General features: G+C 40.5%; 1 protein-coding gene across 1 annotated transcript in view; it reads right to left on the reverse strand.

Moving 5' to 3' along the window:
* LOC126078921 (tripartite motif-containing protein 43-like) overlaps positions 1-4,331 on the reverse strand; it is a 458,981-nt gene extending 454,650 nt beyond the window's left edge. Inside the window, exons 1-5 of the mRNA XM_049889747.1 lie at positions 3,924-4,331; positions 3,165-3,260; positions 1,457-1,687; positions 745-767; positions 99-196 (exon numbers count right to left, since the gene is read on the reverse strand). Coding sequence (XP_049745704.1) covers positions 99-196; positions 745-767; positions 1,457-1,687; positions 3,165-3,260; positions 3,924-4,331 — 856 coding nt within the window. The remainder of the gene's footprint in view (positions 1-98; positions 197-744; positions 768-1,456; positions 1,688-3,164; positions 3,261-3,923) is intronic.
* Between the last annotated feature and the right edge of the window lie 14,993 nt (positions 4,332-19,324).

Raw genomic sequence — 19,324 nt, forward strand, 5'->3', positions numbered from 1 at the left:
AAGCTCTTAATTGCTCTGGCACCAGGGCTCCATATTATTCAAAGAAAACCATTATTGAAGGACAATGCATGGGGTCCCATCATTGGGCTACCACTCACCTTGGAATTGGTTGAACCTGTCTATCAGTCCAGTGATGGGCCTGGCACTGAGCGCTGGGTTCACAGGCTGGGGCATGTGCAGTTGCACGGACTCACTCCTACACGGGGAAAGATTCAGGTAATCTTTCAGGTGCCAAAGGGGTCATCACAGTATGTACAAAAGATGTCAGCGTTCAACAGAATAATATGTTTCATCAGAACTCCTTTCTGATATTGTAGTGTACTGCCATGATCCTGGGATAAGACTGTGCAATTCTTAGGGATTCTTTCTTTTCTTCTGTCCCTGCCTCCACCCGCTTCTTATCATAGAAGCCTGCCTCTCCTCTAACGCCTGGAAAAGCTAGTCCATGCACTTTAATATGTTTATGATTTTGAAAACTAAAATTATGCATAGCTGTTTTCTAGTGACTTCTGTGTTGAACCCTACAATGTATACCTCCATGAGCACAGAAAGCAAAACAAAACTAACTTCTGATAGAGTGCGATAGAAAATTATATTCAGTAAAACACACACAAATACATGCGCTCACATAAACACACATGCACACCAAGATTTACTACCTCAATAACTCCATTTTGGTAGAAACACTTTGATCTCTTTACTAGCTCTCATGGTGCTCTAGTTTGCATTGAAGGCCAAACTTACCTTGTCAATGTGTCTTCCAAATTCTGTAAAGAGAGAAAAAAAAAAAAAAAGAAAAACTCAGAATTCTTCATAAATTCTTTTTTTTTAATCTCTAATCAGTCTTTGGATTTGGGAAATTTCAAAAATATATCAAACCCTCCTTTCCTCCCCCCCCCACAGGATTTTACAAATTTCTTTTACTTTTCCTCTTTAAAGGAAAATCACAGTACCACACACTGACAGAAAATAAACTCACGATGGCTAAGGGCTCTGAGGATAAACAAAGACAGAGCAGGACATGAGTAGGGACCGCATTGCTACAACCATCAGTTGTCTACAAGGTGGTCTTTTCTCAGGGCTTGTTTCCGAAGCGTAATGTGCCTCAAGACAAGCACAACTCAAGCCTAGGACTTCCAAACAGAAGGAGGACATGAATGTTAGCTTTTCCTCTTCCTCATATTGCCCACCTGGAGACAAAAAGGTCTACAAATAAGTTGTTCCTTTCTGTTGGATAGAAAAGTGAATTAAATCAAGAGAATTGAGAAGGGAAACTACTCTCACAATTCCCCAAAGTTTTGTTGTTCCTGGTTAGGATAAGAGTTGAAGTTTATATCATATTCACTTGGACAATAATAGTCTGGACAGGAGCAGAAGATGCAGAAATAGGATTTTGGTTTGAAATATGTAATGGAAGTCAAAGATGTGAACTTGAACTAATATCCTCATTTCTTACCTGGAGCAGCTCCACGTCTGGTTTATAGCACAAATTCAGCAGCTCCTCAAACATTTCTCTTAGGTGGTTTTGTTTTTGAACCATTGTGGTTTTACTTTTCTTGAGTTGCTGTAAAATCTTTTTGCATTCACTTTTCAGTCCTTCTAAATGTTGTTTTTCCTCCCTGTGGAGAACTGGATGCAACTTCCGATACTGATCTCTGATCATGTCTCTCCGTAGGCATATATAATCCTGCAGGGACATGGATTTCCTAGATCACACACCCAGGCTGCCTTTATCCTTCACCACTTAAACCTCACTCATTTTTCTTTGATTCATGATCATGTAATCCACCAACCTACATACATGTTAAATTCATGTCTTTCTACTCACCAGAAACCATGCTCATCCCTCTTTCCTTACTTTATTTTTCATTCTTTGTTAACTACAGAAACCTGTCCTTTCCTCAAAACACTATAATTCACTTCTTAAGTTCCCGAAATTCCTGTAGAAATTTTTTTCAGAGTTAATTTTTAAAATACCTTGTTGTTGCTAGGTGCTACTGAGTCGGTTCCAACTCACAAGGACACTATGTACAACAGGATGAAAAACCGCCTGGTCCCGAGCCATCCTACCCTAATGATCTTTTTTATGTTTAAACTTATTGTTGCAGTCACTGTGTAAGTCCATCTCAAGAAGAGGGTCTTCTTCTTTTTCCTGACCCTCTGCTTTACCAATATATGTTCTCTAAAATATGAAAGATTACATGTAAAAAGATAAATTTATGCTTGATTATTTAATATTCTGATCTGTTCCTAATTTAGCCTCTCATCTCAAATCTCCTCAATCCTAGCCTGATCATTCATTCTTAGCAGAAATGTTGCCTACTAGTCTGAGGATTAGAAATCATCAGACAAAACCTCCCTAAAATTCCTAATCCCATACCCTCAATCTGATTTCTCCCATCACTATCCCTTGTTGCCATGGATGGGATTCCTACCTGGTAATGAGCACATAAGGCTTCAGGGTCTCATTTTGTCCTAACATTATAGGAACATTAACCCTTACCCCATTGCATGACCCCTGCCAATACCCATGTATTCATTCTCTCCTCACCAAGTCCTTTTCTTTCTCTTTTCCCCCAGTTTTTCAACATGTTGAAATTTCTCCCAGTTGATCCTATATCATTCTCTAGCTACTACATTATCGCTTTTCACTATCACAGGTACACTTCCTAAATTGCTATTTAAACCTTTTTCTCCCCTTGGCCGTCTTTTTACTAATCCGTATGAACATACCTGTAGTTCCCCATTACGTACTGTTTAATTTCTCGATTTCACCTCAGTCAGAAATCTCTGCTTGAAATGTCCATGGATTTTTTACGCTTGTCCTTTAAAACTCAAATTGATTGTGAACCTCTCTCCAAAACTTTTTCTCAACGCCTGACGAATGGTTTTTGAACTTCTCCAAATCCCTGCATGTGCCTCCATTTCAGCACTTTTTGCACTTTGTTCTGATGGCCTTTTTCTCCCTAGTCCCTGGTATACTGAATTCTAGATATCCTAAGTGTCATACTCTCCTACATAAAAACAGCAGATCCTTTTTCCTACTGATGAGCTCACTCACAGAATCTCCTGGCAATGATGATTAAAGCTCAAGTTCTTAGTAGGTAAGGTCCCAGCAGGTCTGTACCAAGCTGGTTATGAGGAAAACGTGGTCTCAGGCTTACCATCCACAGGTTGATTATTCTGCACTCCTCGTTTAGATTTCTCTGATTTTCTTGGATCTTTTCCCATAAAGACCTCATTTGTTTTAAGAGCTTCTCCTGTAAAAACAAAAATACTGAATTAAGCACCAACAGAACAAATATTATAGATTTCAGACCCTTACTGACGGCTTAAGACCAGGGATGTTAGATGAACGTACTTTCAGGAAAGTGGAAGGGTCATGTTTCCCTGGCTACCCGATAGTCATCACTTCTGGGAGTTTCAGGCTATAGAGCCACATAAAGTAATGAAACAATTTTCCTGAGAAAACTGACAAATAAAGGCTTTATGTAATGTAACTAAATTTCCTATAAATATCTTGCTAATTCTCTATACTATTATCCTACATGTTTGTCCAGGATTACTAAATAAGCTTCCAGTAATAAAAAAAAAAAAAAAGCACTTGTTAAACATGTAATTTTTGTAGCCTGGAGCTATTTCTAAAAATGTGAGTGTTATGGTGTCCTGTGCTTCACTTTGCATAATCAAATTAATAATAATCATTAAGCGAATTGCCCTGCCACTCGAATACAGCCTCTGCGAAAGCAGATTTCCTTACCTATTTTATTCACAGCTTTATCCTTCCCACCTAGAGCAGCAGCCAGCACATATAAGACTCCCAGTGATGAGTGAATTAATCATAATCACGGTACTCATCTTCCTTATACTCTCTTAGCTCTATTATTCTCCAGCTTTCAAAGGCTTTCAGAAGCATCACTTACCCGGTACTTCTTAACAGCGTATTCAATGGAACAGTGTCTGTGAGCCTCGTGCTCCTGAGAGGAAGAACAGAGCAAACAGAGTAGGTTCTTGCTCTCTTCACAGAACATCTTCTTTGTCTCCTTGTGTGTCCCACACATCTGATCCTCAGAGCTCAGGAACTGGCAGAGACTGGCTTGTCTAGCAAGGGACACCAGATTCTTCACAAGAATATTGGATTTGATGTCTGTCTTCTTTGATGTTTCCCCACATAGAGGACAACGGGTAGTTTTGGCTTCTTCCCAGGAAATGTATAGACAGGGCCTACAGAAGCTGTGCCCACAGCCTATGGTGACAGGGTCTGTAAGGTAGTTCAAGCAGATGCAGCAGGTGAGTTCCTTTCGGAAGGCTTGGGAGATGTTGGAGTCCATTTTCCTGAGGGAAGAAAATCAGGAGAGTTTGTCATTTGCCCCAGAGAGACAAAAGACTAAGCAAACTTTTACTCCAATTGTGATTCAATAATATACTTACGTCTAGGCCTGATATAGTTTCTTTTGCTAATGACAAAAACTGGAAACTGACACAAAGACAGCTCTAGAGCTCTGCTGAAAACTTGGTTGGCTTCCTGATTAACATGATCTACACCATCAACTCCATTTCTCCTCCATAAAAGAACCTGTTTGTGTCCTTTCCTTCTTGGGCTTGTGCTTCAATAGTTTGACTCAATCTCTAGTATTCTGATTGGTGTAAAAGCCAATCATAATGTTCCTAGTGACTGATTGGTTTAGCAAAGCTCATGCGACTAAACTTTTTACCTTTACTATTTCATTTAATTGACAAAACCATCCTATAAGGATGACTAATCCAAAATCATACCGACAGTTAATGTTGGAGCCAAAACTCATACCTTTGACTAAAATTAAAATCTGCTAACCGTTACTCTCCAAGACACCATACAGACAGAATCAAGTAGCCAGGTTCTTATCAACTATTTTAATTTAAGCAAACAGTCCTGGTATTTTTCCTCGCCAAGACTGTCTATGAAGTAGGGTTATAATTCTAATACAAAATCCTTAAAGAGAGAATAAAAGTTGAAAATAATAAAACACAGTAATGGGCAGAATGCACATTTGTCTCCTGCCCCTCACCTATAATACAGAAAGTGTCTTTCTTGAAGCTCACTGTAAAAAATGCATTAGAAATATGTACATGAGACACATATTCACAAAATCAAAATTTCTTCTTTGAAACTCTTAATTCAAACAGAATGCAATAAAAGTTCAATTTCGGAATACAAAAGTGTTAATAAGAATTTAACAAAGCTTTGTAAAATTGGGAAACTCTGCTGGTATAGTGGTTAGTAGCTTTGGCTGCTAACCAAAAGGACGCCAGTTCAAGTCCACCAGACACTCCTTAGAAACTCTGTTGGGCAGTTCTCCCCTGTCCTGTAGGTTCGCTATGAGTTGAAATCAACTCAGTGGCAACAGGCCTTTTGTTTTGTTTTCTTTGGTCATAAAATTGGATCAGATTTCAGTCAGAATCTTTACATATGAATATGTATGAAGAAGCCCTGGTGGTGTAAACGGTTAAGCCATGTTGGTGGTTCCAATGCATCCAGTGGCTCCTTAGGAGAAAGACCCAGTAATCTGCCAGGAAAATCCTATGGGGCAGTTCTACTAAGTCACGTGAAGTTACTACAAGGGAGAATCTACTCATCAGCTCCTAACAACAAGCTTTTAAAAACATCTTTTTATCTACACTAGGCATCTAAAGAAATCAAAAATTAAAGAGACTAGCAATATCTTCCGCACTCTTTCAAACTATTAGCAAGCACCCCTTCACACTGTGAAAAGATGAAAGTATCATGTAAGAGTGAAAATCAGCACAAAATAACAAACTGTGCTTTTTAAAATTGATTTAGCTAAAACATTGGGTTCTCATCTTTACACTCAATGAATATAGATGGGAGTCACATTTCTGATATTCCTGCATGGTAACCAGTAACAATTTTATGCCCAAACATTTCCTGGCTTCTTAAAAATTTACATCAGTAAACAGAATTTTCTAAAGAGACACCAGTATCAAAAAGTTTTTTTTTTTTGTCCAAACCATTCATTGCATTATACACTTATAGTAGAATAGTCTTCTTATGCATTGACTTATGCACTACTTTTAGACTACTACATTTATCAACTTCTTATAGAATAAAGTACTTCTATTCCTTTTTCTGAAATCCTGGTGGTGTAGTGGTTAAGAGTTTCGCTGCTAACCAAAAGGTAAGCAGTCCAAATCCACCAGGCCCTCCTTGGAAACCCTATGGGGCAGTTCTACTCTGTCCTATAGGGTTGCTATGAATCAGAATTGACTCATCGGCAGTGGGTTTGGTTTTTTATTCCTTTTTGAGGAGCCACACAAAGTACAAAATTACAAGATATCTGGCAACTACTTTCTTAGTGCTTATAAGCCATATGAACATTCAAGGCATACATAAAAATAAGACAAAATGCAATCACCCTATTAAATCTAATAATAATATTGACAAAATGCATTAATTCATATGTAGGTTAAGGAAAGGACTAATTTTTGTAGACAAATGAAATCATTTCATAGAAAAACACCTCAATTTCCTGATTGATAAACTAAGATTATTTTGGGTTTGTTTTGGTTTGGGAAAGTAGCAGGAACTCCACTTCTGTATATTGTACACTCGCCTAAGTCGCCTAAGGAATATGTGAAGGATTTCACCAACGCTTACTGTAGACGTAGTGTTATGGAAGTCAGTTCTGGGTTCAACTTCTTTCGATGTGGTCACAGGAGCTTTCAGAAGACTCCGCAGGCAGGAGAGATCCAAAGGCACTCTGTCTCTTCTGGAGAAGAGTGAGCATGGTTTCTTGGGTGCCTTTTATTGAGCCCAGAAGACCACGCCCAGCTCTTCCCAGTGATTGTGTTCAGTGGGTCTTCTAATAGGTGTTACTGAGAATGATTAGGTTTCTTCAAAACAAAAGAAATGATTGATTTAACACCTTAATACCCTGCATAAGTAAACAAACTTCCACAAACATCATCTCATCAAGAAATATGTATTAACTTTTGGCAAACACAGCACACGCCTGCAAAGGGGGACAAGATGGCGGATGCTGACTCTGAAGAAAATATTCCCGGCGTGCAGCAGTGTCTACCACCCCAGTTTTTTTCCCCTTCAGTTGCATGTCCACCCAGAGGCAGGTGGTGGACCTGTGAGACAGTGTGAGGGCTGCCCTGAAGGAGAAGGATTTCTTAAAAACTGTGGAAGGGAGAGAGCTGAAAAGTGTGAAGCCCTCAGAAACTCCCAAGGAGTTTGTCATCCCTTTCATCTGGAATGAATACTGCAGGCAGCTACTGACCCAGGCCCCTGGACATCCAGAGATGCTGAGGCCTTGGTGGATGGGGTGCTGATATATTAGGCTGTGAAGGAGCTCATTGAGGAATTCAAGTAGTCTCTGGAACACAGAGACAATGAGGGTGTCGATTCCAGGATCGCTATCCCCATGATCCAAAAAGAATGCATCCCCAAAGGCGAAGGGGCAGGCACTGAACTCCAGGCTTTTTGCCAGGGGAGGCAGATTATGAGGCCATCCCTGCGGAGGCCTATGAGCTGTGCATACTGCAGGACATGTCACATACTTTGGACATGTTATCAGGAGGGATCAACCCCTGGAGGAGGACGTCATGCTTGGTAAAGTAGAGGGTCAGCAAAAAAGAGGAAGACCCTCAACAAGATGGATTGACACAGTGGCTGCAACAGTGGGCTCAAGCATGGCAACAATTGTGAGGATGGCACAGCACAGGTCAGTCAGTTTTTAGTTCTGTTATGCATAGGGTCGCTATGAGTTGGAACTGACTCGACAGCACCTAATAACAACAACAGGCCTATGTTAGAAAAGAAGAAAAGTCTCAAGTCAGTGATTTCAGATTCTACCCTAGATACCAGAAAAAGAGTATGAAATAAACGCAAAATAAGCAGAACAGAAACGTTAACCAATGAAGATCAATGTTGCAGAAAACAAACAAAACAAATGGAAAATTAATAAAATCAAAACCTGGTTCTTTGAGAAAATCAATAAGCTTGATAAACCTCTAGCCAGACCAATCAGCAAAAAAGACACAAATTTCCGATATCGGTAATGAGACAGGTGACATCAGTACAGATTCTACAGGTATAAAAAGGATAGTAAGAAAATGTGATGAACAATTCTATGCTAATAAATTTGACAACTTAGATGAAATAGAAAAAAATCCTGGAAACGAATATCAGCCAAAGACCAGCAGGAATACAGCTGTACTTAATCAAGTTGGATTTATTACTCTTTCCAGTGAGGGAGAACACATATCGTGGGGAACTACGGGGTGTTTCAGTAATAAGGTATTAGAATGATTTGAACTTTGACTGGGTGATTTGAGAGAAGGCCTAAGGAAGTGGGATTTGCTCTAGATTGGATGCTTTCCGAAGTAGGAGCATTTGGTCTAGACATTTCATCCCTAGTTATTTATCCAATAAAAATAGAAATAGATGTTCATATGAAGACTTGGACACAAGTGTTCAGAGCAGTTTTATTTGTTAAAGTAAAAAACTGGAAACAGTCTGGTTTTACATATGCCAAATGGTGAAACAAACTGTGATATATTCATAAAATGGAATTTTATTCTACAATAGAAAGGAGTGAACTATTGAAGCACATAAAAACTTGGCTGAATCTCAAAATAATTATGCTGAATGAAAGAAGCCAGCCCCCCTTAAAAAAAGGGTTCCATTTATATAAAGTTCTGGAAAATGCAGACTAATCTGTTGGCACAGAAAGCAGATCAGCAATTGCTTGGAGAAGGGTAGCAGGGATGGTCAGGAGGAAACTTTTGGCGGTGGTGGTTTTCACAGGTGTGTGCATATGTCAGAACTTCTCAAATTGTACAGTTTAAATATGCAGTATATTTTATGTCAATTATACCAAAACAAAGCTGTATAAAACAAACCAACAAGAACAAAAAGGAAAGGAGGTAGTTGCTTTCCTAACCTTCAGGCCCAGTCACTGGAACCAGGAACAATGGACTCAATCAAGATCCTTCTTCTTCCTCTTTGGGCATTAGTAGCTATATCTCAATTAGTATATACATACCATTTTTAAAGGAATGGATTTTGGGGTGAGCATTCTGAAGAGTTAATTGGAAGTCAAGGCTTATGTACAAAGCTAGGTTTCTCTACTTATTTCATAGACAAAGCATCATCTTCTTATTTTCATATGTTGGCAAGATTATGACTCACCACTATAGGTGGAACCCTGGTGGCACAGTGTTTAAGAGGTCAGCTGCTAACCAAAATGTTGGCAGTTCAAATCCATCAGCCACTCCTTGGAAGCCCTATGGGACAGATCTATAGGGTCACTATGAGTCAGAATTGACTCGACAGCAATAGGTTTTTTTGGTTGTTATATTGTAAAGGCTAGATTATAGCTTTGAGTTCACTGAACCCAAGCAGAAAAATGTGGAAACATTTTTTTCTCCTAAAGAGTGATTTTTCCCCCTTCTTTACTCAGAGACCTTGATTCCCAGTCAGTATAAGGTTTCCAGAAAAATTACTTTCTGCCATATGCACAAGAGCCACTTTATCAATCACAGTGTCTCTGTGCATGGTGTTTGCAGGCCCATCCCAGACTGGCTGTGAAACCTAAATGCTTTCCTAAAAAGGGTGACTTTATTCTTAATAATTGCCTGAGAAAACTGATCTAAATATATGGATCTGTTTGTGTACAAATGTCTACAAGTCTTCTCTAGTGTAGCGTATTTTCATCATCTTTTGGTATGGTTTCTACCTCTGTCCCCACTTTTGCATCCATCCAAGATTTCCCAATGAACAAATGAGGTTTTTCTTGTAGATCGTAACTTTCAGATGTCTGCTGCCCCCTACAAATTGGCTTTTAGGTTTAGAACACAGTGATCCATGTTAGAATCACCTGTAAACTTTAAAAATGCCAACGCTTGAGACCCAATTCCAGAGATTCAGCTTTCATTGCTCTGATCCTGGCTACTGGTATTTTGAACAGCATCCCAGGTGAATGCATAGCTAGGACTGCAAACCACTGGCCTAGAACCTCGTTACCCATAATGTGGCCTAAGACAAGCAGCATCAGCATCACCTGGGAGGAGTCTCTTACTAGTAAAGAGGTGGTATTTTGATAAATGTCTTAGTTATCTCGTGCTACTATTACAGTTATACCACAAGTGGACAGCTTTAACAAACAGAAATTTATTCTCTCACAGTTTGGAAGGCTAGAAGTATGAATTCAGGGTGCCAGCTCCAGGGGAAGGCTTTTTCTCTCTGTTGGATCACAGTTTAGGGGAAAGGTTCTTGTCTCTTTTCAGCATCTGTGGGTCTGACATTACTTGGAGATCTCCACGTGTCTTGGCATCAATCTTCCCCTGGTGCAAGGAGGTCCCCTGATTCAAAGAATGTGTTCCACTCCTGGCTCTTCTTTCTTGGTGGTAGGAGATCATTCTCTTTCTGCTTGCTTTAATAGGACTTGAAGCACTTACTGATGAAGATCAAAGACTGCAGCCTTCAGTATGGATCACACCTCAACATAAAGAAAACAAAAATCCTCACAATTGGACCAATAAGCAACCACATGATAAATGGAGAAAATATTGAAGTTGTCAGAGGTTTCATTTTACTTGGATCCGTAATCAACACCCATGGAAGCATCAGTCAAGAAATCAAAGAACATATTGCATTGGGCAAATCTGCTGCAAAAGACCTCTTTAAAGTATTAAAAAGGAAAGATATCACTTTGAGGGCTAAGGTAAGCCTGACCCACGCCATGGTATTTTCAATCACCTCAGATGTATGCGTCAGCTGGAAGTGAATAAGGAAAACTGAAGAAGAATTGATGTATTTGAATTATGATGTTGGAGAAGAGTAGTGAATATGCTATGGACTGCCAAAGGAATGAGCAAATTTGTCTTGGTAGAAGTACAGCCAGAATGCTCCTTAGAAGGGAGAACGGCGAGACTTCATCTCACATACTTCAGACATGTTATCGGGAGGGACTAGTTCCTGGAGAAAGACATCATGCTTGGTAAAGTAGAGGGTTAGTGAACAAAAGGCCCTCAGTGAGATGGACTGACACAGTGGCTGCCACAGATGGCTCCAGCATAGCAACAATTGTGAGGATGGCAGAGGACCAGGCAGTGTTTTGTTCTGTTGTGCACAGTGCTGCTATGAGTTGGACCTGACTCCATGACATCTGACAACATCAACCACAAGATAAAAGGTGATACAGGTCACAACTCAGGGAAACTCCTCTTATATCAGGGCTATGATCTGAGTAATAGTGTTGCATCCTATACTAATCCTGTCTCATTAACATAACAAACAACCTAGTCCTCATTAACATAACCTAATCCTGCCTCATTAACACATAAAACCAAAAAAAAAACAAACCCAATTGGCATTGAGTTGATTCTGACTCATGGCAACCCTATAGGACATAGTAGAACTGCTTCAAAGCGTTTTCAAGGAGCAGCTGGTAGATTTGAACAGCTGAAGTTTTGCTTAGCAGGGAAGCTCTTAACCACTGTGCCACCAGGACTCCCATTAACACATAGAGATCAGGATTTACAACACATCATAAAATGGAGGATAATTATATCAGATCACAAAATGGAGGAAAATCACACAATACTGGGAATCGTGGCCCAACCAAGTCGACACATATTTTGGAGGGATACAATTCAGACCATGACAACAAGATACCCAGGTGATCTGAATGTAGTTTAAATTGGAGAAGCACTGGTCTAGAAAACACAGAAACTGCACTGAGGGCTCAAATTCTTAAAAAAAAGTTGATATTTTGAGTACAATTGTTCTAGTTTGTTCTTCAAGAATAACTTGAACATTTTAACAATTTAAATTTTTATATGTATTTTAAAATCAACTTTGTTTCTACAGAAAAAAAAAAGCCTTTCTTGGTTGTAATTCCAATTTTACTCAGATTTGTTATCTGAGACAAATTCGTTTATCAAATTAAACCTTGTGTTAAAATATATTATCACAAAGCAGTACCTTAAGAAAAGTATCTATAATCTTTTAATAAAAGAAAAATGCCTCTTTGAAGTTGTATCATATTTAGGAAAAATTAAAAGCAAAAGTAGCTCTTGCTAGGATTAAACAAGAAGCCCTGGTGGCCAAGTGGTTAAGACGATGAACTGCTAACCAAAAGGTCCCTGTTCAAAACCACCAACAGCTCACACCTCATTGCTCTTTATAACAGCCGGTAATAAGGTTATTTCCGCAAGGTGGGAGTAGTGCATCAATTCCATTTTATGACATTAAACAAATTTCAGCTGGAGGGCAATGGGTTTGGTTAATGGGTTTGCTTGGTCAGGTGGTGCAGTGGTTAAGAACTCGGTTGCTAACCAAAAGGTTGGCTATTTGAATTCACCAGCTGCTTATTGCAAATCCTGCAGGGGGAGTTCTACTCTCTCCTATAGGGTCACTAGGATTAGAAATCAACTCCATGGCAACAGGCTTTAAAACTTAGTCAAGGATAAAATGAGCCTTTTTGAACACACTGCAGTATATAGAATAAAGCTATTTGACCTAATAGTAGCCTACACAGAGTGAAAACCGACGAATCCAAAGAGCAGCTGCTTCCCAGGGACAGATACAGGGCGGAAACCAGGAGTTAGGTTACAACATTCTGGTTGGAAGTTGCAAGGCTGAACAACTGGAGGCAGTGGCTTTACTGAGATTGGTTGGAAACACCAATGTGGGATATTTGGATTGGTCAATTTGACTATGTGTCTAAAGGGGTTCTACAGGCTATTACAAGGTAATTATCTTAAACCTTTCCTGAGGGCTGCTGAGGGGACTTGAGATAAGTATCTTGTGTCAAGATCATCCCTTAAGAACATTAAAAACATTTCTTTTGTTACATACTTAAGTCTGTCCAAGGGTTTGACTGTTGCCTGGGAAATCCTTTGTTCTGTACTTAAGCCAGCTGGCATCAGGACCTTTACAGGAACATCCCCTTTCCCTCCCTAGCCGGACTGCAAACAAAAACATTTCTGATCCTATAATCTGGATTCCATGTTGAAGGTTAAATTGTCAGACAGGAGTTGAGGCCTGTCTTTAGTTTCACCATTTTACTCTGGTCAAGCCTCAAAAGTTTTTAACACCTAAATAGTAGTGAAACAAAATTTTATTTTAAAAGTAAATGTATTTATTTAAAAATGTAAGTGTATGTGAACAAATTTTTGAGCGAATAAGGCAAAATCCTGTGGTTTAAGGAGAAAGGTGGAAGTCTTTCCCAGAGGTTTGTCCTGTTGGCAGGAGGTATGAGGACTAACCAAGGCCCCTCCGTAGGGGGGTCTGGATGCTCTAGGTCTTCCTGCTCTCCCCAGCTAGAGCCTCGCCATTAGTGGACACCAGTCCTTGACTTCACAGAGCCCTAGAGTCCAGGGTCTGCTCTCTGGGAAGTTTGTCTTGATGCCTTTCTCCCACTTCCTACATACCAGCAGGAAGTGGGGGATGGTTGTATAGTCATTGGGTGGAACACATATCCACGGCTACCCTCCTAGCCACACTAACACTGTCTCAAAACTCCTGCATGAAATGTCTGCATGCTGCCTGTGTCATCCTAGTTCTTGTTCCTGCCCAGAAATCCCTGTGGCTGTGCTGTACCCACAGAGGGACACTCTTGTTGCCCAGTCCAGGTCGACAGGATTGAAGCCCCTAGCCCTCTGATTTAAGAATTATTTTCCCAGGTTTGCCCTTGTGTTGCTGCCCTTACTTTGCTCTCCTGGGGAAGCCTCTGTGCCTCCCAGTCCTCCTGAGGGCTTGCGTGCCAGGGAGGATATAGGGAGCTGCTCTTCCCAGCGCTTCCTTCCTCCAGCACAGGGGACTTGAGAAAATGGAAGGTTTAGTGCTTCCATATCTCACACTCCAATTAGGTATTTTAAAAAATTTAAAGGTCTTTATATACCCTAAAATCATCTTGTGTAACTACTGGACAAAGTCTCCTGGGATACTAATCTGTGAAAAAGGACATTCTCAGATAGGCCAAACAACTCAGAAAGGAGACTTATGGAGGCTGCAGAGACAGCCCCTTTTTCTCTGCTTGTCTCACATGGTGGTGAGGGAGGCATCTGCTTAGCCAGCTCCTGTGTGACTGGTTCTGAAGGTATTCCTGAAGGAGTGGCTGAGAAATTAGGACCCTGAGTTTCTTGCAGAAAAGCACAACCTTGAGGTGAGGAAAAACTGAAATGTAGAAACCACATTATTATGATGCTGTACTCTTTTTTTTTTTAACTTTCTTTCCCAACTCCTACGTTCTGCCACCTAGTTTTCCCAGAACTTTTACCAGAGCTTGGCTTCAGGGTCTCAAGTTCCCAGATTTAGGGGAAATGATTCCAGATCATGGTCTGACAGAAATATTGTTGACCACCGCTCCCCACCTTATTTTCAGCTCCCTGGTGGCAGTATTTTGCCACAAAATGTTAAAAGGAAGGTGAAATTCAAAAGTGAACCTTTCTCACATCTTGATTTTTTTCCTCCAGAGCCACCTTTCAAGGTTCTTCTGTGAATTTTTCTCAGTAAAGGTGACGGTTTTTGTCTATATAGCTCTAGAAGTTTGCCCAAAGGGCTTTGAACTATATGAGGATCAACCTTCCCTTATTTATCCAAACAAATGGTACACAGGAACACATTTAAATTTTAGTTTTAGCTTACATGAGTATTACATGGAAACCTGGTGTAGTGGTTAAGAGCTACGGCCGCTAACCGAAAGGTCAGCAGCTCAAATCCACCAAGCGCTCCTTGGAAACACTGGCACAGTTCTACCCTGTCCTATAGGGTCGCTATGAGTCAGAACCGACTCGATGGCAACTGGTTTTGGAGTATGACATGCTCCTCACCAACAGTTTGTAAAATACAGAAAAGCAAAAGAATAAAATGAACTCATTTCAACCCCATAATTCCTGAAGAATCTGTACAAATATTTTGGAAAGATATACAGTATGTTATTAGTAAAAATCTATTTCTGTACTTCAGAGCAGAAAGGATGGTACTAGGAAAATGGATTAAGATATTAAAAAAAAAAATCCTTCTGGGTGTTCTTAAAAATTGCAGGCCCCCTATGAGAGAGTAATTAGTTGTGTTTTGGAATCTAAGATCCCTTTTAAAAACACAAGTGTAAAGCCTTGCTAGCATCATTTACTTGAAATATATGTACATATATCATGGAAGGTTTAGAAGACAAGTAAGTTCCACTCCATATAAAATCTCCATTTCCTCAGAGCTGAATTGCTTAGATGGACATACATCACAAGAAAAGGCATCTAGATTTAAACATGAAATTTTAGCAGAGTCGGGATGTGAGTTATTGATTTAAAAAATATTCTCTTTGTCATTTTTCCACTGTTTCTGTTTTGTTGCAATGAAATTGTAGGCTAAATCTTAAAAAGAGACGAAAGCCGTTTTTAAAAATGCTGGCCTGGCAACAGGCACTGGGCTGGCAAGAGCTGGTTATCAAGGGAAGGCTTCACTTACTGACAGCCACAAGGTCCTACGTCCTGATTATTTAGACTCGACCTTTCAGCGAGAGTTTTTACAGGAGCCAGGTATATTGGTGAGGAGAGTGCATAAGTGCAAATTGGGGCCCCCACATCATATGTCCAAGTCTTTAAAACGTATAATCCGATCTAACAAAATTTTGTTTTTCTTAACAAAATTTTAAAAATCATTTGTTATACTCCACTTTGACAAATATTGTAAACCTTCATAAAGGATGTTTTAGGTAGGTTGGAATTTTGAATTGTGGGATCTTGGTGTTGCGTGGCGCTGGCATGATCAGCCCTTGGAAAAATAAACCAGGGAGAAAATTCTGGTGGCGGCTGATTTAGGGAGGGAATTCTGGAGTCTGGGATACCAGGAGGTATCTAGGAGGCAGCAAGCCCTGCAGTCTTCTCTGCCTGTGTGGTTGGGCTGGGTTCCACCACAGAGGAACAGAGAGAACAGCTCTACCACCTTTCTTCCAGAGCATGGGAACCCTTTCCTGTGCAACCATTGCTTGTTTCTGAAGCTAACAGGGGAGGATATTGTGTTCAATGGTCACAACAGGAAAAGCCTCCCACCGGCCTGCAACTTCTCTCTCACTTTGCAATGATGGGAGAGGTTCTGGAGATCTCTGAAGCTTACAGTTCCCAAAAGACTACTCCCAACTCTACCTTCCTCATCTATCTGTTCCCCATGCACCCCAGCACAGGTTCAGGTGGATCCCCTTCCCATAAGGACTCTCCTTGCTAAGTCTCTGCCATCTGACTCCAGAGCCAGACCTCACCTCCTGTCCTATCCCTGGAAGGCTCAAACCAGAGAAACGGCAAGATATCAGAGGAGTCAGGCAAAGAGATGGTGGCCTACTGGGTGCCCACCCAGCTATTTTCAGGCACAAAGGAGGCATTCTGGAAACTGGAACTCCTTCTTCATGGCGGTTCTTCCTGCTCCTCAGAGCCTCCCTCTATCTCTTACCCTGCTCAGACTGATACTGGGCCCTAGGATCTCTGCACACAAGGTGATGATGACACTAGTGAGGGGCTCTGAGCTGCTTCTCCAGAATCTATAGCTTGGCTTCCCAGGCTGCATGAAGGATATCTGGGACCAATCAAAACTAGAAGATGTTTCTTAAGGGTCCAAGGTAACATCCACCCTCATTTCATAAGTAGAGGACTAAATGTGTTGGGATATAACCCAAACTTCACTCAGATTTTCCCGAATTGGGACTTTCCACCCTTTTCCCCCTGTACCCTCCTAGGTGGATTGAAGAGTGGCAAACAGAGAATCCTATATCTTGCTGTTGCTGGGAGGCTGTGCTAGGCTTAATTTGGAGTGTGAAGGGCAAGGGAAGTCTCCTTTCTGTTGTGGTTGCCAGAGATGTTCTTACAGTAAAATTCAAAAATCAATCAATAAAATGCAACACTTTATACATGACAGAATATAATGGAAGCCTTTGGTTTTTGGTTTACCTTGGGTAACCCCCACGTGTCTGTCAGTTTATGAATAGCAGCAGAACATTATCTGATATAGTGCTGGAAGATGAGCCCCCCTGGTTGGAAGGCACTCAAAAGATGACTGGGGAAGAGATGCCTCCTCAAAGTCGAGTCGACCTCAATGGCATGGATGGAGTAAAGTTTTTGGTACCTTCATTTGCTGATGTGGCGTGACTCAAAACGAGAAGAAACAGCTGCAAACATCCATTAATAATTGGAACCTGGAATGTATGAAGTATGAATCTAGGAAAATTGGAAATCATCAAAATGAAATGGAACGCATAAACTTCGATATCCTAGGCATTACTGAGCTGAAATGGACTGGTACTGGCCATTTTGAATCAGACAATCATATAGTCAACCATGCTGGGAATGACAACTCGAAGAGGAATGGTGTCACATTCATCATCAAAAAGAACGTTTCAAGATCTATCCTGAAGTACAACGCTGTCAGTGAGAGGATAATATCCATACTCCTACAAGGAAGGCCAGTTAATACGACTATTATTCAAATTTACACATCAACCGCTAGGGCCAAAGATGAAGAAATAGAAGATTTTTTTCAGCTGCTGCAGTCTGAAATTGATCGAACATGCAATCAAGATGCATTGATAATTACTGGCAATTGGAATGTGAAAGTTGGAAACAAAGAAGAAGGATCAGTAGTTGGAAAATATGGCCTTGGTGATAGAAACAATGCCAGAGATCAAATGATAGATTTCGCAAGACCAACAACTTCTTCACTGCAAATACCTTCTTTCACCAACATAAACGGCAACCAAACACATGGACCTCGCCAGATGAAACACACAGAAATCAAATTGACTACATCTGTGGAAACAGACAATGGAAAAGCTCAATATCATCAGTCAGAACAAGGCCAGGGGCCGACTGTGGAACAGACCATCAATTGCTCCTATGTAAGTTCAAGCTGAAACTGAAGAAAATCAGAGCAAGTCCATGAGAGCCAAAAAGGACCTTGAGTATATCCCACCTGAATTTAGAGACCATCTCAAGAATAGATATGACACATTGAACACTAGTGACTGAAGACCAGACGAGTTGTAGAATGACATCAAGGACATTATCCATGAAGAAAGCAAGAGGTCACTGAAAAGACAGGAAAGAAAGAAAAGACCAAGATGGATGTCAGAGGAGACTCTGAAACTTGCTCTTGAGCGTCGAGCAGCTAAAGCAAAAGAAAGAATTGATGAAGGAAAAGAACTGAACAGAAGATTTCAAAGGGCATCTCGAGAAGACAAAGTAAAGTATTATATAATGACATGTGCAAAGAGCTGGAGATGGAAAACCAAAAGGGAAGAACACGCTCGGTGTTTCTCAAGCTGAAAGAACTGAAGAAAAAATTCAAGCCTCGAGTTGCAATAGTGAAGGATTCCATGGGGAAAATATTAAACGATGCAGGCAGCATCAAAAGAAGATGGAAGGAATACACAGAGTCATTATATCGAAAAGAATTAGTCAATTTTCAACCATTTCAAGAGGTGGCGTATGATCAGGAACCGATGGTACTGAAGGAAGAAGTCCAAGCTGCTCTGAAGGCATTGGCGAAAAACAAGGCTCCAGGAATTGATGGAATATCAGTTGAGATGTTTCAACAAACAGATGCAGCACTGGAAGTGCTCACTCATCTATGCCAAGAATTATGGAAGACAGCTCCCTGGCCAACTGATTGGAAGAGATCCATATTTATGCCTATTCCCAAGAAAGGTGATCCAACCGAATGTGGAAATTATAGAACAATATCATTAATATCACGTGCAAGCAAAATTTTGCTGAAGATCATTCAAAAGTGGCTACAGCAGTATATCGACAAGGAACTGCCAGAAATTCAGGCCAGTTTCAGAAGAGGACGTGGACCCAGGGATATCATTGCTGATGTCAGATGGATCCTGGCTGAAAGCAGAGGATACCAGAAGGATGTTTACCTGTGTTTTATTGACTCTGCAAAGGCATTTGACTGTGTGGATCATAAGAAACTATGGATAACACTGTGAATAATGGGAATTCCAGAACACTTAATTGTGCTCATGAGGAACCTTTACATAGATCAAGAGGTGGTTGTTCATATAGAACAAGGGGATACTGATTGGTTTAAAGTCAGGAAAGGTGTGCGTCAAGGTTGTATTCTTTCACCATATCTATTTAATCTGTATGCTGAACAAATAATCCAAGAAGCTGGACTATATGAAGAAGAACGGGGCAACAGGATTGGAGGAAGACTCATCAAAAACCTGCGTTATGCAGATGTCACAACCTTGCTTGCTGAAAGTGAAGAGGACTTGAAGCACTTACTAATGAATATCAGAGCCCACAGCCTTCAGTATGGATT

Source organism: Elephas maximus, chromosome 7, assembly GCF_024166365.1.
Source record: "Elephas maximus indicus isolate mEleMax1 chromosome 7, mEleMax1 primary haplotype, whole genome shotgun sequence".
Classification (NCBI taxonomy): Eukaryota; Metazoa; Chordata; class Mammalia; order Proboscidea; family Elephantidae; genus Elephas; species Elephas maximus.